Below are 19948 nucleotides of genomic sequence, written 5' to 3'. Positions count from 1 at the left end.
CCTAGCCTGCAAATGAGGACACCAGTGGCTGCTATGGGGAGGCCAAGATAAATGGAGTATAAGGGCCTGATCACATGGTTGCCTTGATGGGTTTGTCTGCTTTGTGAATGTGAGCTCAGTTAAGTGAACAGTTATGTACATGACCAAACAAAGACATGTATGACCAAGTATAATTAACAAGTTTTGGATTTTTTTCCCCCTAATACTGGGAATTGAACCTAAGGGTACTTTACTACTGAGCTACACCCCCAGCTCTTTTTATTTTGAGCCAGGGTCTCACTAAGTTGTTGGTCTCAGACTTGGGACCATCCTGCCTCACCCTCCCTAGTTGCTGAGATTATAGGTATGCACCACAGGGCCTGGCTCACTGTAAAGTATTTTTTAACCGTTGTATCATATGGTATTGTTTTTATTTGTTTCTGTCACATGACAGAAAATATGGTTTCTGATAGTTCTCATAGATTTTTTTGTCACAGGTCCAATTACTTGGAGGGAGACTTAATTCCTCTCTTTTCAAATACCTGGAGAAGGAATTTGGGATTATCTGGGCTCAGGCTCCCACCTTGGATGACTGTGCATGGCTAGAGATTGTTGGCCAAGGGATAGACGTGACTGCTGGGAGTCCACTTGTGTGGATCAGGTAGGAGCAGCTACCAGGGAAGGAAGCCATGGTGAGCTAGAAGACAGCCCAGTAGATGTCCCATCATTTGCATTTCATTTCATAGATTGTCCTCTTCCTGATGTCTTGTTATATTTCTTACAATGTGTCTATGTCATTGTGGACCAGATTTAGAACCTTTTTCCAGTTGTGTTGAGTTCATTTCCAGTTGATTCTGCCTCAAGACTCATGCACTGTTGATACCACATTTATTTGCTTTTATATGTATTTTGTATTTCTAAATAAAGATAAAGCATAAAGGTCTTCTCAGTACATGCTGAATTATTTCTCTTGAGAGATTAACCTTCCATCTTTACTCTTCAGCATCACATATTCCTTAGCAGCTAAGGTTAAGCCATCATCTCTCATGATCTCCCTCCCTGATCAGCATGACTTTCTGGAAATATTTGGCTCTGTCCACCAAACCTTTCTTATAATCTTCCTCCTGTAGCTTCTGAACCCTGCCATCTCCCCTCTCTCCTGTCTCCTCAATAGCTTCCTCCTAGGCCTCTTTGATTGCTGTTCTTCCTCCTAAGGCTGCCCGTTCCCGTGGCCCCTGATTTAGCCTACGCTTTGTATTTGTGGCAATCCCATGCTCCTATGTGCCAGCCTGAGCTGTCCAGCAGCTAGCTGAGGATCACCTAAACTCATAAACATGAAATTCTTGGATTTTCTGTCCCACTCCCTTGCTTGTGATCATAGTCATTCAGGCCCAAGACCGTCTTTGCTTTAGGAAGTTTTTATCCCTGACTGAATAAGAAGAAATCCCACCCTTCTCCAGGACATAAACATGTCTGCACACACTCACAGGTTGTCAGGTCCTGTTTCGGTACAATGCTTTGAACGCTTAACCGGCGCTCGTGCTTTCACTCTTCCTCTGAGCTATTTCAATAGCTGCCTTAATTAGTCTACTTGCCTCCTGGCTCTTATCCCTGCTGCCCACCTCTAAATGGCCACCAGAGTTCAGGATCCAGAGCACAGGTCCTCCCCGACCCTCACCGTCCTAGTCTTGCCTGACAAGTGCAGTGCCCAGGCAGCAGGACTCAGGCCCCTTCAGAGGGATAACTATAACCCTCTTCCTTGGCTTATCTTAGGATTGGTTCTTTGCACATCTACCTTCCCTGGACTGCTTGTTGTTTTGGGGCAAGGGAAGTCTTTTCACTTACTTCAATGTTACTGCTCGGTGTATATCATAGGGGTGCAGGAGGCTAAAGTGACTTGGAGGGAATTCAGCCAACAGGAAACTAAAGGGTAGTACCCTGTGGAATTCTCTGTAGCACACAGAATCCTTTTGTTGGCCTGAGGCACTTTTATGTCTGTGCTTTCTCTTCCCAGACACCCCTAAAGTTAATGGGTAGCACCCCAGTATATCGTTAAATCCTGGATTCTTTTAGCAATACTCTTCCAGGCCCATTCACTTTGTATTTGATTTCATTTACTAGTGCTGCTTCTGAGCTCCTTAGTTGTCAGGAGTGGGGATGGGCATGTTCTGTACACTAGAAAAGATGGAGAAATAATGAAGACGGGCCTTGCAATTACATCATCAGGCCTCAGGGAAACTGGACTATAGTTGGCGAATGGGAATGTCATTTAGATTCAAATAATGGCACCCTCAACCAACCTGGATGACTCTGTCTCCTCACCAGCTGGCACCAGCAGCCTGCATCTAGTGTTAACTCACCGCCAGTGTGGTCACTCAGTCATGTAGCTCTTCTTTCTCACTTTCCTTAGTATGTTGGGGGGACACTTACCAAGAGGGGATCTTGGTGGTATCTCCTGAAGTCATTGGCTAGAGCTTTTAATATCATTCTCTACGCTACGAGTTTGGCATCCTTTGGTAAAGAGTATCATTGAAACATGATTCCCCACAATTTCAATAAGAAAAGTGTTAATGTAAACATTATTTTGCAATACATTATCTGTATTATACACACACACACACACACACACACACACACACCCCTAATCCCTACCTCCAGTCTCTGCCCTTTGCCAGTTTTATTTTTTCCATAAATACTGTGACCTTTTTGTTTTTTGAGAGAAGATGAAAAACTGATTTTTTTTTTTTTTTTAGAAATTTCGGGATTTTTTTAATCAAAATGAAACCAGTGATCCAACCAGGGATACGTGTGTGATCCTTACAGTGGAAGGGCGAACATTTCCGGTGGATATCTTTTATCTACAAAGGTTTGATGATGTTTGACTTTTGATGATAGTGTTTAGAAACCTGGGCCTATAATGTGGAATGGCAGTGAACTGTGTCTGTTCGCAGCTCTAAGGGCAGTGAGGAGGAGCATGTTTTTGTTCAGGTCACTGCTGAATTTTTGACACTGTCATGCAAATTTGCATGAAGAGCAAAATGATGAAAGGCTGAAGGGAGAGGTTTGAGAGTTTTCCCGAACTGGGGTTTACTCAGATGCCCGTCAGTGAGGTTACTACGGTGATCCGGGTATATTCTCTACATCCTTAGTAAGAAGGCCTGGTTGACAATTTTGGGAGGATCCCCCCTTGAACAGAAAAGGAGCCATTGTAATTCTTGGTCCTAATTGGGCAAACTGACCAAGGGCCTGGCCTAATGACTGTTAAGAGAGTTGTGAACTTGACTTCTGAGTTGTTGTAGCTGGAGAGCACATACATCTTAGCCTACCTGACCCATATGTGCTGCCCGTGGCCAGAAGGGAAAATGATCCAGGGAGAGGGTGGGCTTCAGCATTGGAACCACAGCCCCAGGTTTTCCCTGGCCTGGCATCTTTGTATATTAAGACAGCACATCTGTATGCATGTTGTATCATTTTTATTTGTTTGCAAGTATAGCTAAAAATCATAGCTTTTGTGTAATTATGGATTACACAAAGAGTGCATAAAAAAAGAGTGAATGTTTGTTTTTATTTATCCTCATACTAATTACTTGTTGGGCAGGCCCAAACTTACTTTCAGGAGGTTTTGTTGCCAGATTATAAGGTAATTGATCTATAATTAATGAGCATATTCTAGTGATGAGTTTATGTCAATGTCTTTTCAGTCCTGTTCCAGATTATATCAAATCAACTGTGGAAACTGTGGTAAAAATTCACCAGACAGAGGGAGATGGAGACATACTAGCCTTTCTTACTGGCCAGGTAATTCCATCAGGCCTGAGGAATAGACATGTTAAGGCAACACATGAATTAATGTAGAGCCCTGCTACTTTCCTGCTTAGCCATTTTTTTTCATGTTTCCCTTTTTTTGGCGGGGGGTGGTATTGGGGCTTGAGCCCAGGGGCACTACCACTGACCTGTAACTCCAGCCCTTTTTATGTTTTATTTTGAGACAGTCTCACTGAGTTGCCCCAAGCTGGACTGGAACTTTCAATCTTTCTGCCTCAGCCTCTCAAATCGCTGGGATTGTAGGCCTGTATAATTGCACCTGACTCATTGTATTTTGCAGTTACTTACCTGTATGAAAAATTGTTGGGTTATCTATCAACTGGATTGTCAGGGAATTGTTAGCTCTTCTCTGTTCTGTCTGCAGAGGGTTAAGTGTATGTTAAATGTATTAGCTGATTAGTTAGATAATTGAGTCAGTGGCTGTTTTCTTGGCCAGGATTTTATGTTAACATGTGCATCTTGCTGCATGCATGTTGCCACTGTGTGCCTCTTTTCCTGGTGACACCTTTACAACTCATCCTGGAGTTGGTCAGTGGCTATCTTGCTGGAAAAACAACTGAATAAGTCCAAGTCCTCCCTCAAGGATCTAACACTATTCAGAACTACCCTCCAGCTCTGATCTTCTTCACTGCCAAACATTTTCTGCAGTTAGTAGTCTTTTCTGGGAAAAACTCATGATGATTTTATAGGCCACAACTTGACCTTTGCATGGAAGGCTTTATTTTCTCAGTCCATAAAACTGAGTAAAATTGTCATTGTTTTAATTTATCGGGAATGTTCCTATTAACTACAGGTAGTTTAGTTTTAGTGATTAATATTATAGTTTCAAATTTTTACCCCTCTGGCACTGTTGTTCTAGCATTTGTTCAAAAACCGTCCCAAGTAGAATGTGGTATCACCAAAATTCATGAATCTGACCAAAATTAAAATTCTGACTCCAACTTTCATTGTTTTTCAGTGTGATAAAGTGACATGCTTCATGTTGATCTGTTCCTTTGGTGTCTGGTTCAATGTTTAGGAAGAGGTGGAAACTGTCGTGTCAATGCTGATCGAGCAGGCCCGGGCCCTCGCTCGCACTGGGATGAAGAAGCACCTCCGGGTTCTCCCCATGTATGCAGGTCTGCCTTCCTTTGAGCAAATGAAAGTGTTTGAAAGGGTCTCACGCAGCGTCAGAAAGGTGAGACTACCCTGATGACCAAGGGTGTCTGCGACCATCTATAGTCATACTAGTTCTTTGTCATGTACTGCAAGGATTTTTCTTTTACATTGAAGTGAAACTTACTAAATAGGAAAGTTTCTTTCAGAATTTTAAGCCATGTTATAGTAAATAATGTGAAGATTTCTAAACGAGCTCCACAGAGGGTCACTCTGAAAGTAATTATTAGAGCAGGTGACTTCTCTTCACTTCTCTTCTGCCTGCCTGGTAATTCCCATGGCAGGAATCTGCCTTGGCTTAAAGATCTGTCGTGTTGGCTTGTGGTCAATTAGGAACAATAGATAAGTCACTACCAATAGTTTCTGAACCACTTGTTTTGAGTATCAGTTTACCTGTAGAGCCAAGTTTAAATCAATTAATTCAAGGAGTGGCTTAAAAGTATTTAGCCTTGAAATTGGGTTGGGGAGGGTGTGGTGGGAAGCAGCATTGATTAGAGGGAGCCGGCCATCATCAGCCAGTGTGACTCCTGCTCCTCACCCACAGGGCTCTGCAGTCCTTTGCCTTCCATTAGGTGAGGAATGCCCAGCAGGTGGTAGAGAACAAAGCTGGTGGGGGTGGTGTGTGGAGGCCTTGCTGATCAGGCCACTTGGAACCGGGTGCCCAGCCTTTTGGCCTTTGAGAGGGAGCAACTGGAGTCGCCCAGGCAAACGCAGCCAACCCGTTAGGAGGCTTGGATCCCCTGAGTTACTTGTGCACCCCAGGATAAGTTACTTAACATTAAGTCTCAATTTTTGTAGCTGTAAAACAAATAATAAAAACTTTGTGATAGATGGTTTTATAGTATAAAACTCTAATATATAAAAATGTTAGGAAGATTTTTTTATAAAGTGATTTTAAAAAATGAAAAGTGCTTGAAAAAAGTTCCCAGTGTGATGATCTACATGTCCTCTGCTGCTTAAACCCTCCACTAGTTTCCAGTGTACTTGTAACAAATGAAAAAGTACCTCACACTGGCCCAGAGATTGCACGTGACCTGGGCCCTGCCTCTATCCCCAAGCTCATCCTGTACTTGCTCTGTGTTCTGGTCATATTGGTGGATTCTCCTTCCTTTGAACTGTAGCTTCTACTTGCATCTCTGTAGGGTTGGCTGCTTCCTGTTACTCAGGCCTCAGTCAAAGTCATCTTTCAGAGGGCTCTCCCTGGCCCTCCATTCCAAAGTAGCATGCCTTGTTCATATAATATAAACGTCATGTACCCCAGCATGTTACACTGCTGGGTTGTGGTTTTTTTGTGTCATTTTTTGAATTTCTCTTCTTGCTGTATTTCCATCCCGAACACCGTCACTAAACTGCTGGAGAAGTGGGGCCTTGACTGTCTTGTCCATCATATATCCCCTGCATCTTGGATAGTGCCTGGTCAAGTGCAGACCCTCAGAAACTAGTTATAATGTGAGCAAATCAGTGAATATACCTGGGTGAGACGGAGATTTACTTATGCTGTGTGAAAGAGAAAAACTAACGTTGATAGATACCATGTGCCCAGTATTAGGTTCTCATCACTGGATATATGTATCGGTATTTAATCCCTCAGCAACCCCGGGGGAAGTGGTAATTGTCATTATGTAAGTGAGGAACCAGCACTCAGGAGGTCAAGGAGCTTCTCCAGGGACCCAGGATTCGGGAGGATTTCAGCCCAGGGCTCCCAACTCTGAAGCTACTGCTCTGTCTAGTATCTCAACTGCTTCACAGATCCTGATTTGAAATATCATTACGTGTTTAGGATTTTCAAGTTTGTTTACAGTGAAAAGAATCAACGGCTTTCCTTCTTACTCTTCTTTCTGTGGGGGACTTAGGTGATAGTGGCCACCAATGTGGCAGAAACCTCCATTACAATCGGTGGCATTGTGTATGTGATCGACTGTGGCTTTGTGAAACTGCGGGCCTACAATCCCAGGACGGCTATAGAATGCTTGGTGGTGGTTCCTGTGTCCCAGGCGTCCGCCAACCAGCGTGCAGGACGCGGTGGGCGCAACCGCTCTGGAAAGTGTTACCGCCTCTATACAGGTTAGTGCGACTCCCCTTAAGGGTTTTTGACTCTCATAGTTAGCCTGGGCCTTGGATAATGTAGTAATGTTTATCCCTGTGGCAGAACGCATGTAAAATCCAGCCCTCCCTGCCAGGACGCCCTGTGATCTGGCCCCCGCCACCTTCCTTGCCCTAAGCATAGCGCTTCTTTACTCTACCTCATTGGCTAAAGCTGGCCCAGCAAATCACCACCTGTTTACCCTCCTGTTCTAACTTAGGATTGGGGCCCAGGCCCTTCTGTGGCCATGTGACTCTACGGATTTTATGTCTCAGGTTTGGTCTTTCTCACCTTTCTCTTAGCTTAATGTGCTTTTTTCTTATTCTGAGGTCCCTGAATCCTGTGGGACCTCACCTTGGTCCCATTCCATCTTGCAGAGCTAGGATGAAGGCTCTAAATAAGACTCATTCACAGAATACAGATAGTTGGTAAATTCCTGCTCTATGCCCTGTGCTGTGCTAGGCTGTGAGGGAGCAAAATTAAAATTCTGATCAAGACACCCCTGCCCTTAAGAGCTTTCTTCCCAGCTTGGAGACAGCTTTAACCAAAAAAGGTGTGTCTAGAGCTGCTCCTTCCCTTTCTACTCTTTGCTTTTGTGGGGAGTGGTACTGAGATTTTTTTCTTCTTCCCTTGTGTAGACTTGGCCAAATCATTACTGAGTCCCTCCTCCTTCCCCTGTCCCCTGCTGTTGCTGACCAGGTCTGAAGGTTGTAGCTTTGCCATTTATTGCTTCCCTTCCTTTCTCGTTCCTATCATCCTTATTCAGTTCTTGATGTCATTCTGTCTTTCCTTATTTTCTTTTTTGGTTTTGGGGATGCAACCCAGGGCCTTGAATGTGCTAGGCAAGTGTTCCACCCTGAGCTATACCCCGGCCTTCTTTCTTTTAGCAAATGTTTACAGAGCCTGGTTGCATGCTGGACATGGGGTTGAGGCTTGGGAATCTAGGGCTCCGTGGAACTAGGCTTGTGGTCGCATGGTGGACAGTCTGGTGGTGGAGACAGACCCACTAACAGATTAGCATGTTAAGGTGTGGTAGGATTACTGTAGAGAATAGGGGCTCTTGGAAACAGAGAAGGGCTTGTGTTTTTTTTTTTTTTTAGAACTGGAAAGTGCTTCACAACCAAGGTTGTGTTTGGACCTGACCTTATTGGAAGCCCAGTATTTATCCAAGTAAACGGGAGGTGTTAGAGAAAAGATTTCAGCACTCCAGGCAAAGGGAATGGGATATACAAGTACTGGGAGGGGAGGAAGGGGATGTGGAGCATCATAGGCAAAACCGAGGCCAGAGAGGTACAGACAACCCCTGAAGGTGCTAAGAAAGCCTGATTGGAGTGGGTAAAGACCAGGATGAAAAGGCACCCTGAAATGCAGAGGAGGAGGAAGTTTCAAAAATGTATCTATATTTATATATAATCTCATATATTTTAAATTTTATTCAGGTGAAATTTACATAAGTCAGCCATTTTAGAGTGAACAGTATATGCAACCTCTCCTTTTGTTTAGTTTCAAAACATTTCCGTCCCTCCAGTGGAAAACCCTTACTTAAGCAGTTTCTCCCCATTCTTCCTGGCCCCCTATCCCTGGCAATTGCCAATCTGTGTTCTGCTTCCATGGATTTATCTGGGATATTTCATATAAATACAGTCATACCATATGTGACCTTCATATAGTATGTGACCTTCATATAATATGTGACCTTCTGTGTCTGACTTCTTTAGTGTAATGTTTTCAAAGGCCGTTTACATTGTACCATGTATGCCATTTGTCATTCCTTTTTATGATTGCATAATATTCCATTGTATGGAAAACAGTTTGTTTGTTTATTCATTCATCAGTTGGTAAACATTTGGGCTGTTTCCACCTTGGCTGTTTTGAGTAGTGCTGCTGTGAGATACATGTACATGTACTTGAGAACTTGTTTTTAATTCTTTTGGTTTTTGCAGGGTGATATAGTAATTTCATGTTTAGTTTTTTAAGGAACTCAGTTACTTCTTCCTTCCTCCCCCAGCCCCCGCCTCATTCTTTCTTTCTGTTGGTGGTATTGGGTATCAAACCCAGGGATGTTCTTCCCTTTCTATTTTTTAGAGATAGGGTCTCACTGAGTTGCCTCGCTGGCCTGGAACTTGAGATCCTTCTGCTTCAGCCTCCTGAATTGCTGGGATCATAGGTGTGTGTCACCATGCCTGGCTCAAATTACTCTGAAAGAGGTCATGGTCAGCACCCATCTCTTGTGCCAAAGAAATCATGTAATAGAGTGTGGACTAAAGGTGTTCAGGTGGATTTAGGTGAAAGATCATCGAGTCCCTTTGCAGGGCGTTTCAGTGGAAGTGGTGTTGGGGAGGGGCCACTGCATAGTAACAAGTGCACAGTGTCCAGCGTTCAGGCTTCCAGAGTGTAGCTTTTAGACAGCACACCTCTCACAGACCTTACAGTTTTCTGAACCTTCCAGAACTCTTCCTCATCTTATCTCCTCTCACTCACCATCTGCATCTGCTCAACATGGCTTCTCAGCTGAACTGCACTCTTCTTGGATGTGCCCTCTGCTTCCTGCATCCGCTACTCAGACCTCAGATGCCTTTCCTTGGGCTTTTTCCTTTTTGCCCAGCAAAACCTCTTTAGCCCCGAAGTCCCCTCAGTGGCAACTCCTTATGGGGCTCCTTTAGAGCCGTCTCTGGTGACCATTCTTTCCTCTTTCCCCAAGCCTCCGCTTCTCTTTGGAGGACCCCTTGATGGGACCTAATCTGTTCCTCCTTGCAGAGCAGTCAGGTCTTGGTCCAGGCCCCTTCCTGTCACTAATGCTGTTCTAGGGGTTGGCCTGTGGCTTCTGGCCTAGGCGCCTCACCAGAGCTGAGCACCAGTGAACTCTGAGGATGCACCTGCTTCCTGTGAGCGGCCCCCGAGCAGGGCTGGCCTCTCATCTGATGACTGTTTTTCCCTTGCCAAAATGGTGTATTTGGGAAGTTTGTTTCTCCTGCCAAAAAACTGTATCCAAGATGCTTTTGAAACTAGAGAGTATCTGCTTGGAACTTCTGCTGTTGCTCGGGATCCAGAACTTCCTGGGTAGACCCATGCATATGGCAACTTATATCACAGTCCTTAGACTTTTGGTTGTCTGTCTTCTCAAGGAAAACCTTTTGTGCTATTTCTTCATGTCACCTTTTGCTTCATTTTGTTTTTTTCCCCTAGTTCACTAGAGCTTTATGGTCTAAATGGAGGTTGGGCCACCGTGGTGTTTAAGAAGGGTGTACATCTGTTAAAATGTTGACTGATGTGGGAGGGTTTTGTGGGTGGAGCATTGTCTGTATATATACAAAAATAATTTAATCCCCTCTGCCTCTTTACCTGTACCCTTTTGTCTAGTTTTTATAAAAGGCCTTCCAAAGTCTCTTCCTTCCCCATTTCTTTTCCTGCCCCTCCTAGTGTAGGATATCTGTGCCACGTGGTACTTTTTCCTGCTTTAGGTCACCTTTTGTTGCTATGGGGCATGTAAGCACTCATTAATCTATTCATTAATCTATTTGGGTCAACATTGGATTCTGGGTGTGACATTGTGCTTTGATTACTGATTTAAAAAATTAGATTTGGACAATTTTTACTTTTTATAAATTTGCTTATATGTGCAGTTCTTGACTCCTTGACATTCTCTACCCAAGAGATGACGATAACTGGGTAACAATAGTGATTCAGCAAATACTTGCTGCTTTGATATTTTGCTCACAAAAAGCATTTGAAAAACAACATTCTGAAGTAAAAGGACAAATTTTTATAAAGGAGTATTGTTAGAATGTAGTATCTAAAGTTTTTTTTTTTTAATAGAAAGGTCTTTTGTAAATATAAAAACCTTGCATTACAAGGTCATGTGCATCTGGTCTCAGAATCCTGGAGATTCTTGATCAAGGTAGAAAAGGAAGTCTGTCCCTTTGGCATGTGATTGCATTTGGCTGTCACATTGGATCCCTGACTGTTCTGATTTACTATCCCCAGAGGAAGCCTTCGACAAGTTGCCTCAATCTACTGTTCCCGAGATGCAGCGGAGCAATTTGGCCCCTGTCATCCTGCAGCTGAAAGCGCTAGGGATTGACAACGTCCTCAGGTTTCATTTCATGTCGGTAAGTCCTATCTTCTGTGTGGGGGGCTTTCAAGGGGATGTTGGCATGTTGTGAAGAGCATGCCATCTTTCTTTTTCCCACTCAGCTTAAGTGTTGGGGCTTATTTGGCTCCAGATCCAAAGCAGGGTATGGGGGAGATGGTGAGACAAGCAGCCACACTTAGTTTGTTGGTAATTCCACTTCTTATTTGCTGGGGGAGAGAGACCAATAAGTGGGTAAATTACAGAGCAGTGTGCCCTGTGCTCTGAGAGACAAAGGAAGAGCTCCCTGCCCTGTTAGTCCTGAGGTGAAATCTGAGACCTAAGCAGGGTTTTCCACCAGGTAAGGAAGGGTGAAGGGTCCAGGACAGTGGGTTCATGGATAGTCCTGCATGATCAAGAGTATTGCGACTGGGGAAGCCAAGAAGGTTTTGGAAGAATTGTAGGGAAGACCCTATGGCTGATTTTGATTTCCTAAGCCAGGTTGCTGAGAATACTGGGCCAAAGGTCCATAGTCCTTTGTGACTGTGGATACCTGGCCAGATGGCTATACTGACATGGGCTCCAGCAGGCCTGGTGTGTGGTGCCCCAATCATGCTGGATCATTGTCTTTTAGAGTTTTGCTAATGTGATTGGAAAGAGGTAGAAAGGGAGGGAAGGGGAGGGTGGGAGAGGGAGACGGAGGTTATTATCTCTACCACTAATTTTATTTCTCTCATAGATTAAAAAATAAATTACTGGCCAGTTTTATTTCTTTTTTTCTTGGTAGTACTGGAATTGAACTTGAGGCCTTGACCATGCTAGGCAAGTGCTCTACCACTGAACTTTACCCTAGCCTTTTAATTTTGAGACAGGTTCTCTCTAAGCTGCCCAGTTGGCTTGGAACTTTTGATCCTCCTGCCTCAGCCTACTTAGTAGCTGGGATTATAGACATGTGCCATTGAACCCAGCTCATCAGAATTTTTAAGTCATTTATCTGCTAGGATTATGGAATTATTCAAGAGTTCATTAAAGACATCAACTTTTGTTTGTAATATTTCTTGCCAGTATTTTTTATTTGACTTTTTTTTTTAAATGTGCAGACATTTTAAATATAACCAAAATAAAACCTTCTGTCTTTATCCTCGTGATTTCTACTAGATTAGTTAGTAGACATTCATGAGTATTTTCCTAGAGGACTTCTATGGTTGAGGACTCACATGTTCACTCATTTGTTCCATCCTGGCTATCGTGGTTTATGGTGTGACAAGTCTGGATTTTGGATAACAAAAAAACAGCACACACATACACACACACACAAAAAAAAAACCCCAACAAATCCCAGCTCCTCAAAGAAGCTATTGTGTGCTCACCATAAGCACAGAATAAATGTTCCCTTGACTACTGCTGTATAGGGTAAGATACTATAAAGAAAAGATGAACAGTGTGTGCAAATATAACCCTTGGAAAAGTCCCATATCTAAGATTAAAGGAAAACATAATGGCAGAAATGACTTATCAGTGTCTTAAGAAATACCAAGAGTTTTCAAAATGCATTCATTTAGAATAAATCAAATATCCAATAAAGCAAAAGTTAAGGGGAGGAAATCATAAACTGACACAAAGACTGTTCTCCTTCATGGAAGATGTAGCTACAAAGCCCGATTTTACACCAATTAAATGATCAACTATTAAGAAAAATGATGAGATCCAGAGCTAACAACAATTTGGTAGAGTCAGTGCCCTGTGTATTGCTGGTGGTTTTATATTCTGTTTTGGTCCTTGGGAGGTACTTTCTGACAATATTTTATGAACCATAGAAATGCCTGTTATTTTTTCCCATGAAAGTTTCTCCTGAGAAAGTAATTTGAAAGAAGAAAAAAATGCTTAAATAGATGATAATGTTTTTAGCACTATTTTATATCAAAATTTAAAAGTATAGATAGTGAAATCATAATAAAACTTTTGGATGATTGAAAAATAAAAACACACATACAGATTTATTTTTATTCATTCCTTTCTGGCTGCATTCTCCTGAAACTGTGTTTTTACAGTGGCAATCACAGGATACATGTAATTTTGTATGTTTAGGAATGTTAATTAGAAAAGTGAAAAACGAGAAGCACTCATTTGCCCAGTAATGGGAAAACTGACTTCTTGATGGAGTATGACCAAAATGCCTATTAGGCAGCTATCCCAGGTAGTTAGTGGGGTGTCTTGTGGGTATAAGAAACAAGGAAAACATGAGAAAAACAAACAAATTATACTTGCACAGTAATTCCAAATATATTAAAACTGTGGTTGCTGTGATCCCAAATCAGATGAAGTCCTAGAGGAGTACCAGTGAATGTTCATTTAGATGAAAATACTTTTGAAATGATTTTTGTGGGGTCTGGGGAATAAGTTTTTTCGATTGATGGTAAGTGATTTGAAATAGGGTCAGAATTAAAAGGAGTCAAGAGAACCTTGTTTCTGTAATTGTTCAGAGCCTAGATCAGAGCCTCGCTATTCCTATTAATATAACCTCAGTATTAACGATCCCTAGAAGGTTTAAGCTCCTGCATTTGTGAACTGTGCATTTTGCCTCTTTGAAGAAAAAGATGTCATAGGACTGAGGAGAGGCAGTGGGCCAGTTACATGATTTGCTCCCAGTGGTCTGTGGAGTGCCCTCTTTGCAGTTTGGTCCACACCCTTGTGGTTTGTGCACCTAAGCTTTTAGAAGTTTGACTGGCAAACAAAGTGGATGAGGTAGAATGGAAAACATGAAACCTGAACTTAGCTTCTGACTTTGCCAAACTGCCTGTGTGACCTTGTTCAAATGTCTTCCACTTTCCTCATTTGTAACATTGAGCTTAAACAATGTGATGCTTAAAATACATTTGTTATCTGAATGCATCTAGAAGAAAAGCCATGCAGTTTGAAAAGCAGTATAATTTTAATACCTGACTTATTCAAAACCACATAATTTTAATTTGGAGAGAAGAAATAATGATGCTTGGCACTTTGTAGGTGCTCAGTAAAGATTTGCAGAGGACCGAAGGAGGTTAGGATCTAGAGAATCAGGCTGAGAGTCACACCGTCAGCTCTGCTTAACTGTTGATCATCCAGCATTCCCGTTTGTTATCAAAAATGCAAATTCAACAAATGTTTTTAACCCTCCACAGGCTTTGCCTCTGGGTGATGCAAAAATAAATCGTCTGTGAGCACTGCTGTATCCTGGGGCTCCCAGGAGAATGTCAAGACTGTGAAGTAAACAGTAGCAATGTCTGAGGAGAGTTTAGGGAAAATGAAGAGGTAGTTTAAGTTAGGGACCATCACCTCAGGGGGAAGGGAAGCGGGGGAGGGCTGCCAGGGGAATTGTTTAATCAAGCTGAGCCTTAAAGGCCAGGCAGTACCGAGGATGCCAAGAAGGCTGGAAGGACATTCAAGGGGCGCCAACAGCAGGAACAGAAGCACGGGGACTGGGAGGAATGGGACATGCTAGAGGGAACGTGGATTTGAATAGGAAGTGCTCACATCTGTATGTTCCTTGCCCAGAGAAATTAATTCCGGAGGACTTTTATGTGTTTTACAGCCCCCTCCAGCACAGTCGATGGTTCAAGCTTTGGAGTTACTCTATGCTCTGGGAGGTATGCCTCTTTCTCTCTTCCGTGTGTTCCCCATGATGGAGTCTGTGGCATTCACTCTGGCGCTCCTAGTATCTTCAGGAACGGGGTGGACCCTCCTCATTTCATGACACTCTACTGAAATAGAAGTTGGGGTCATACTTAGATTGTGACAATTTATAAAGCATTCTAGTACATAGCAGCTAGGTGACTATCTCCAGGGCCACACTCCTCAGAGACATCAGAGATCAGTGATTCTCTAGCAGAGGGCAGAGGGGACTTTTCTTCCTGCCCCTACCTCATCCTGAAAGCTGTGGCTCAGTGTTTCTTTCTTCATATTCCTGTACTTTGTTCCTGGAGTTTCCTTGGGGAACAGGGAGATCACCAGTCAGGGGAATTGTTTGGGTAGGAAATAGTCTGTTACAGAGGAGCCTCTATTTGCTTATCTGAGAATGTTGTTTTGTACCTGAAGATGGAGAAAAATCATAACTTGAACTCATCTTCAGGAAGTACTGACTTGCTCTGAAGGGTGCCCCACATGGCTGCCATCCAGTTTGGTTATTAAATTTTAGTGTTTTTTTTACCCCCTCAGGTATATTTTCATATTTCTTTTTTTAAAAAATGACTTTATTGAGGTGTGATTTACATACCATACATTTCAGTCATTTACAGTGTATGATTCAGTAGCTTTTGATATACTCAAAGGGTAGTGCATTCTTCACCACAATCTAATTTTAAAATGCTTTCATAACTCAGAAAAGAAACCTTGTATCCATTAGCACATAGTCTCCATTTCCATTACTCCCCTGTCCCAGGCAACTACTAATTTATCTCTCTAGATTTGCATATTCTGGACATTTTACATCAATGGAATCATATATGAGGTCTTTTATGATTGGCTTCTTTCATTCAATATGTTTCTAAGGCTCATCCATGTTGTAGGATATATCAGTCCTTCATTCATTTTTATTGCTGAATAGTATTCCATTGTATGGATAAGCCATGTAAAATTTTTATCCATTTATTAGCTGATAGACATTTATGTTGTTTCCTCTTTTTGGCTAGTATGAATAATAATGCTGTGCACATTAACATACAGATTTTTTCGGGATGGGTACTGGGGATTGAACTCGGGGGCACTCAGCCACTGAGCCACATCCCCAGCCCTATTTTGTAATTTATTTAGAGACAGGGTCTTGCTGAGTTGCTTAACACCTTGCTTTTGCTGAGGCTGGCTTTGAACTCACCATCCTCCAGGCTCAGCCTCTGGAGCTGCTGGGATTATAGGCGTACACTACTGCTCCTGGCAAGCATACAGATTTTTGCTGGGCATTCTCCCAAGTAAGTGTAAGAGTCCAGTTTTTCCATATTGCCAGTGCTTGTTACCCCTTGTCTTTTGTATCATAGCTTTCCTAATGGGTAGGAAATGGTATCTAGTGGTTTTGTTTTGCATTTCCCTTCTGACTCATGATATTGAATATGTTTTTATTTGCTTATTTGCCATTTGTATACAATGTGTTTCATCCCATAGGTATCCCTGGGGCATTGATTCTAGGACCCCCTCTGATGCCAATATCTATGGATACTCCAGTCTTATGTAAAGTGATGCAGTGTTTGCATATGACCTGTGCGCACTCTCCTTTGTATTTCACATCCTCTCTAGGTTCTCATAATACCTAGCACAATGTGAATGCTCTGTATACTTGTTCTACAGTATTTTTTAGGGATTAATGGTAAGAAAAAAATCTATATATGATTTGTATAGATGTAATTTTTTTCTTAAATATTTATGAACCATTGTTGATCAAATCCAAGAATGTGCAACCCGCAGATACAAAGGGTTAACTGTATTTTTTTTTTTTTTTTTTTTGAGAAAGGTTCAAATTCTGTGCTCATTTTTGCTTGGGTTATTGTTTTTTTTTACTGAGTTGGAGGAGCTCTTTCTTATATGGTATATGAATTGTAACTCCTTTCCCCATTTCTGTGTGTTAGCTGTTCATTTACCTTATGGTCTCGTTTTGTAATACAGAAGTTTTAGGTTTTTGTGTAGGTCGATTTGTCTGTTTTTTCTTTTGTCACTTGTTCTTTTGGTGTCATGTCTAAGAAAATATTGCCTTGGGGCTGGAGATACAACTTAGTGGTAGAGCAAGTGTTTGGTTTGGCTTGAGTGAGGTCCTGACTTTGTTCCTGGGGAGGAACAAAGACAAAAAGAAAACTTTGCCTAACTCGTGGTCATTACTCCTAGGTTTTCTTTAAAGAGTTTTATGGTTTTTGGCTCTTACATTTAGGTCTGTGATCCATTTTGGTTAATTTTTTTGTTTGGGGTGCGATAGGGGTCCATTTTCATTCATATTTATAATACTGCTCTGAGGAAATAGCCAATTACTGATTAAAAAGCTCTCCATTGATTTAAAAGTCCACAGAAGATCAGCCTCGAGTGACTGTGTTCTGGAATGGGTTTCCAAAGCAAAGTTATCTTTAATGCAGATGCCAGACCATTAATGATATGGGTATTTTTCATTTGGTTTGATTTTCCTCCAAACAGAACAAATTTTCCTGTTTCTTCACTGCTCCAAATTAGCTGGCAAAGGTTGAGGGAAACCCCCAACTTAATTTATTGTTTCACCTTTAAAAAGATGATTATATTGAAACAGAAGAGAAATGACCTTTTCTGTTTTACTCTGAGCTCTTGTAATGTTTATTTTACTCAGTAGTCTACATCTTGGAGGTCTCGGAAATCCATACCTGGATATTGGCGATTGGAAGAGAGGCATGGAGGAAAGGGGAAGAATTGAAGGAACATGCCCGGGGCAGTTGGGTAAACAGGCCTGAGCTGGCGCCAGAGGGGTCCGGGCTAGCATTCAGATGCAGAGTTGCTATAACAGTTGCTCTCCTGGTCTGAGAGGAGCAGGGGCACAGCATGCCATCCTGGCACATCTGTGGCCTGGCCTGGCCTGGATGTGGAAGGCAGCCCAGAAGGTGACTGAGGAGAGCAGCGAAAGAGCTGGTGGCACCCAGGAGAGCAGGGGTCCGGGAGCTAGCAGGAGGCTAGGCTGAGGTCAGCAGAGGCAAAGGCTGTGGAGAGTGGAGGAGAGGGCCTTGGTGTGTCTGGGTGGCCTGGCTGTGGGGCTGCAAAAGAGCCCCTCTGGGAGGCAGCAGGAGTGGAGGGAGGCTGCTGTGGGTTGAGGAGAGTGAGAGCAAGAGGCCGTTGCAGGGCCATTTTCTTTAAATAAAGTCCTTGAATAGAAGTCATTAGAAGCAGCAGTTTTTTAAAAACTGGGGATTTAGGAACTCCATGGAGATCTTTTCTTCTTTTGATACAACAGCACTCTGGTGTCAGACTGAGTAGTGCAAGAGTCATCTCTTGGGTACCATTTTTAGCATTCATCATCTTTTATTCTCTCAACAAGTGTGCATCTCCCAACACAAGGGTACATGCTTTCTGCTATCTTTTGTTCTCTTCTTTTGGCAGGTCTAGACAAAGACTGTCGCTTAACTGAACCACTTGGCCTGAGAATAGCAGAGTTTCCTTTGAATCCCATGTTCGCCAAAATGCTGCTTGAGTCAGGTGGGTAGACCCCGACAACTTGTGTTGATTTTATTTTGATTGTCAGAGGAGTTGTTTCCCTAAATTCTGTGCACCCTGAGGAAGAGCGTCCAGTGGTGGTTAGACAGCATCAACAATAAGGAAGAGAATTTGCCATTTAACCATTTTTAGGTATGTAGTTCTAAGATGCTGGGTACATTCACATTAGTACGAAGCCGTCAGCACCAGCCATTTGTGGACTTTCTTCTGTCCTCCCCTCTGAATCTTTACCCATTAACACTAACTCCTGTTCTACTTCTTGTTTCTGAGGACTCAGCTCCTCTAGGAATCTCTCACAAATAGAACTATATAGTGTCTAGCTTATTTTGTTTAACATTATATCTTTAAAGGATCGTCTATGCCATAGCATGTTTCAGAATTTTCTACATACAAGTTTCCCTTGTATGTATATACCACATTTTGAGTATTTGTTCATCTGTTGGTGAACATTCAGGATTCTCCTATCTTTTGGATATAGTGAATGATGCCGCAGTAACCATGGATATGCAAGTATCTCTTTGAATCTGTGTGTTCACTTCTTTTGGGTGGATACCCAAATGTGAATTATCAGGTCATATAATCATTCTGTTCAGTTTCTTTAAAAAGAGTATTTGTTTTTAATTAATAGATAATAATTGTATATATTCATGTGGTACAATGTGACGTTTTGATCTATGTACGTGTGTGTGTGTGTACAGTAGAAAGAGTTGGCCAGGCTTATTAGCATATCATATTAGCATTACCTTACCAGCTCATCATTTTCCTATGGTGATAATGTTGAAAGTCTATCATTTTAGTAAATTTGGACCATACATTATGTTATTATTAACTGTGGTCACAATACAGTGCAACAGATCACTTAAACTGACCCTCTCTTACCCAAAACTTTGTGTCCTTTGATCAATGCCTCCCTTTCCCCTACTCCCCCTTTTCTCTCCAGCAACTATTTCTGCTCATTGTTTTTATGAGATTGACTTTTTCAGATTCCACACATAAGTACAATTCTATAGTGTTTGTCATTCTATGCCTGGCTTATTTCACTTAGCATGTTGTACTCCATTTCCATTCATGTTGTCTTAAAATGACAGAATTTCCTTCATTTTTAAAGGCTGTATGCTATTCAGTTGTGTATTTAGCATAGTTTCTTTATCCATATTCCCACTGATGGACATTTAAATTGCTTTCATATTTTGGCTGATGTGAATGTTGCTGTAATGAACACGGGAGTGAAGAGTTCTCTTCTACATGCCAATTTCAGTCTTTGGGGTATATACCTAGACGTGGGATTGCTGGATCATATGGCAATTCTAATTCTAGTTTCTTTAGGAACTTCCTACTATTTCCTAGAATGGCTGTACACAGATTTATTTTTTGAGGAATTGTCGTACTATTTATCACAGTGGCTGTACCATTTGCCTTCCTAACAACAGCAGTACACAGGCTTCCAGTTTCTCTGCTACTTTCAGATTTTTGTGAGGACATAAGTTCTAGTGTAAAGGTCAAACCTCGAGATCTATTTAGGTAGAGACCAGAATCATCTAGAGAGTATAGGTTGTCCCTCCCTGCCTGGAAAGGTAATATGAACTTTTTCTTTTTTTTTGTCTTAATTTTTTTATGAAGGTGTAATTCATTTCAACCCACATGGTGAG

At 42.1% G+C, this 19948-nt stretch overlaps 1 protein-coding gene across 3 annotated transcripts in view; it reads left to right on the top strand.

Moving 5' to 3' along the window:
• The window catches only part of DHX35 (DEAH-box helicase 35), a 70625-nt gene that overhangs the window by 32261 nt on the left and 18416 nt on the right, over positions 1–19948 (top strand). For all 3 annotated transcript variants that reach the window (XR_014021653.1, XM_081291775.1, XM_081291774.1), the window contains exons 9-15: positions 2733–2845; positions 3681–3777; positions 4823–4981; positions 6813–7023; positions 11027–11151; positions 14683–14737; positions 18186–18281. Coding sequence is in view for 2 of the 3 variants with exons in the window: in XM_081291775.1 (XP_081147901.1) it covers positions 2733–2845; positions 3681–3777; positions 4823–4981; positions 6813–7023; positions 11027–11151; positions 14683–14737; positions 18186–18281 (856 nt within the window). In the remaining variant the exon portion in view is untranslated. The remainder of the gene's footprint in view (positions 1–2732; positions 2846–3680; positions 3778–4822; positions 4982–6812; positions 7024–11026; positions 11152–14682; positions 14738–18185; positions 18282–19948) is intronic.

This window comes from Spermophilus citellus (genome assembly GCF_964194105.1).
Source record: "Spermophilus citellus genome assembly, chromosome: 4".
Taxonomy (NCBI): Eukaryota; Metazoa; Chordata; class Mammalia; order Rodentia; family Sciuridae; genus Spermophilus; species Spermophilus citellus.
Note: the sequence above shows the minus strand (reverse complement) of the source record. Positions and strands in the feature narration are given on the sequence as shown.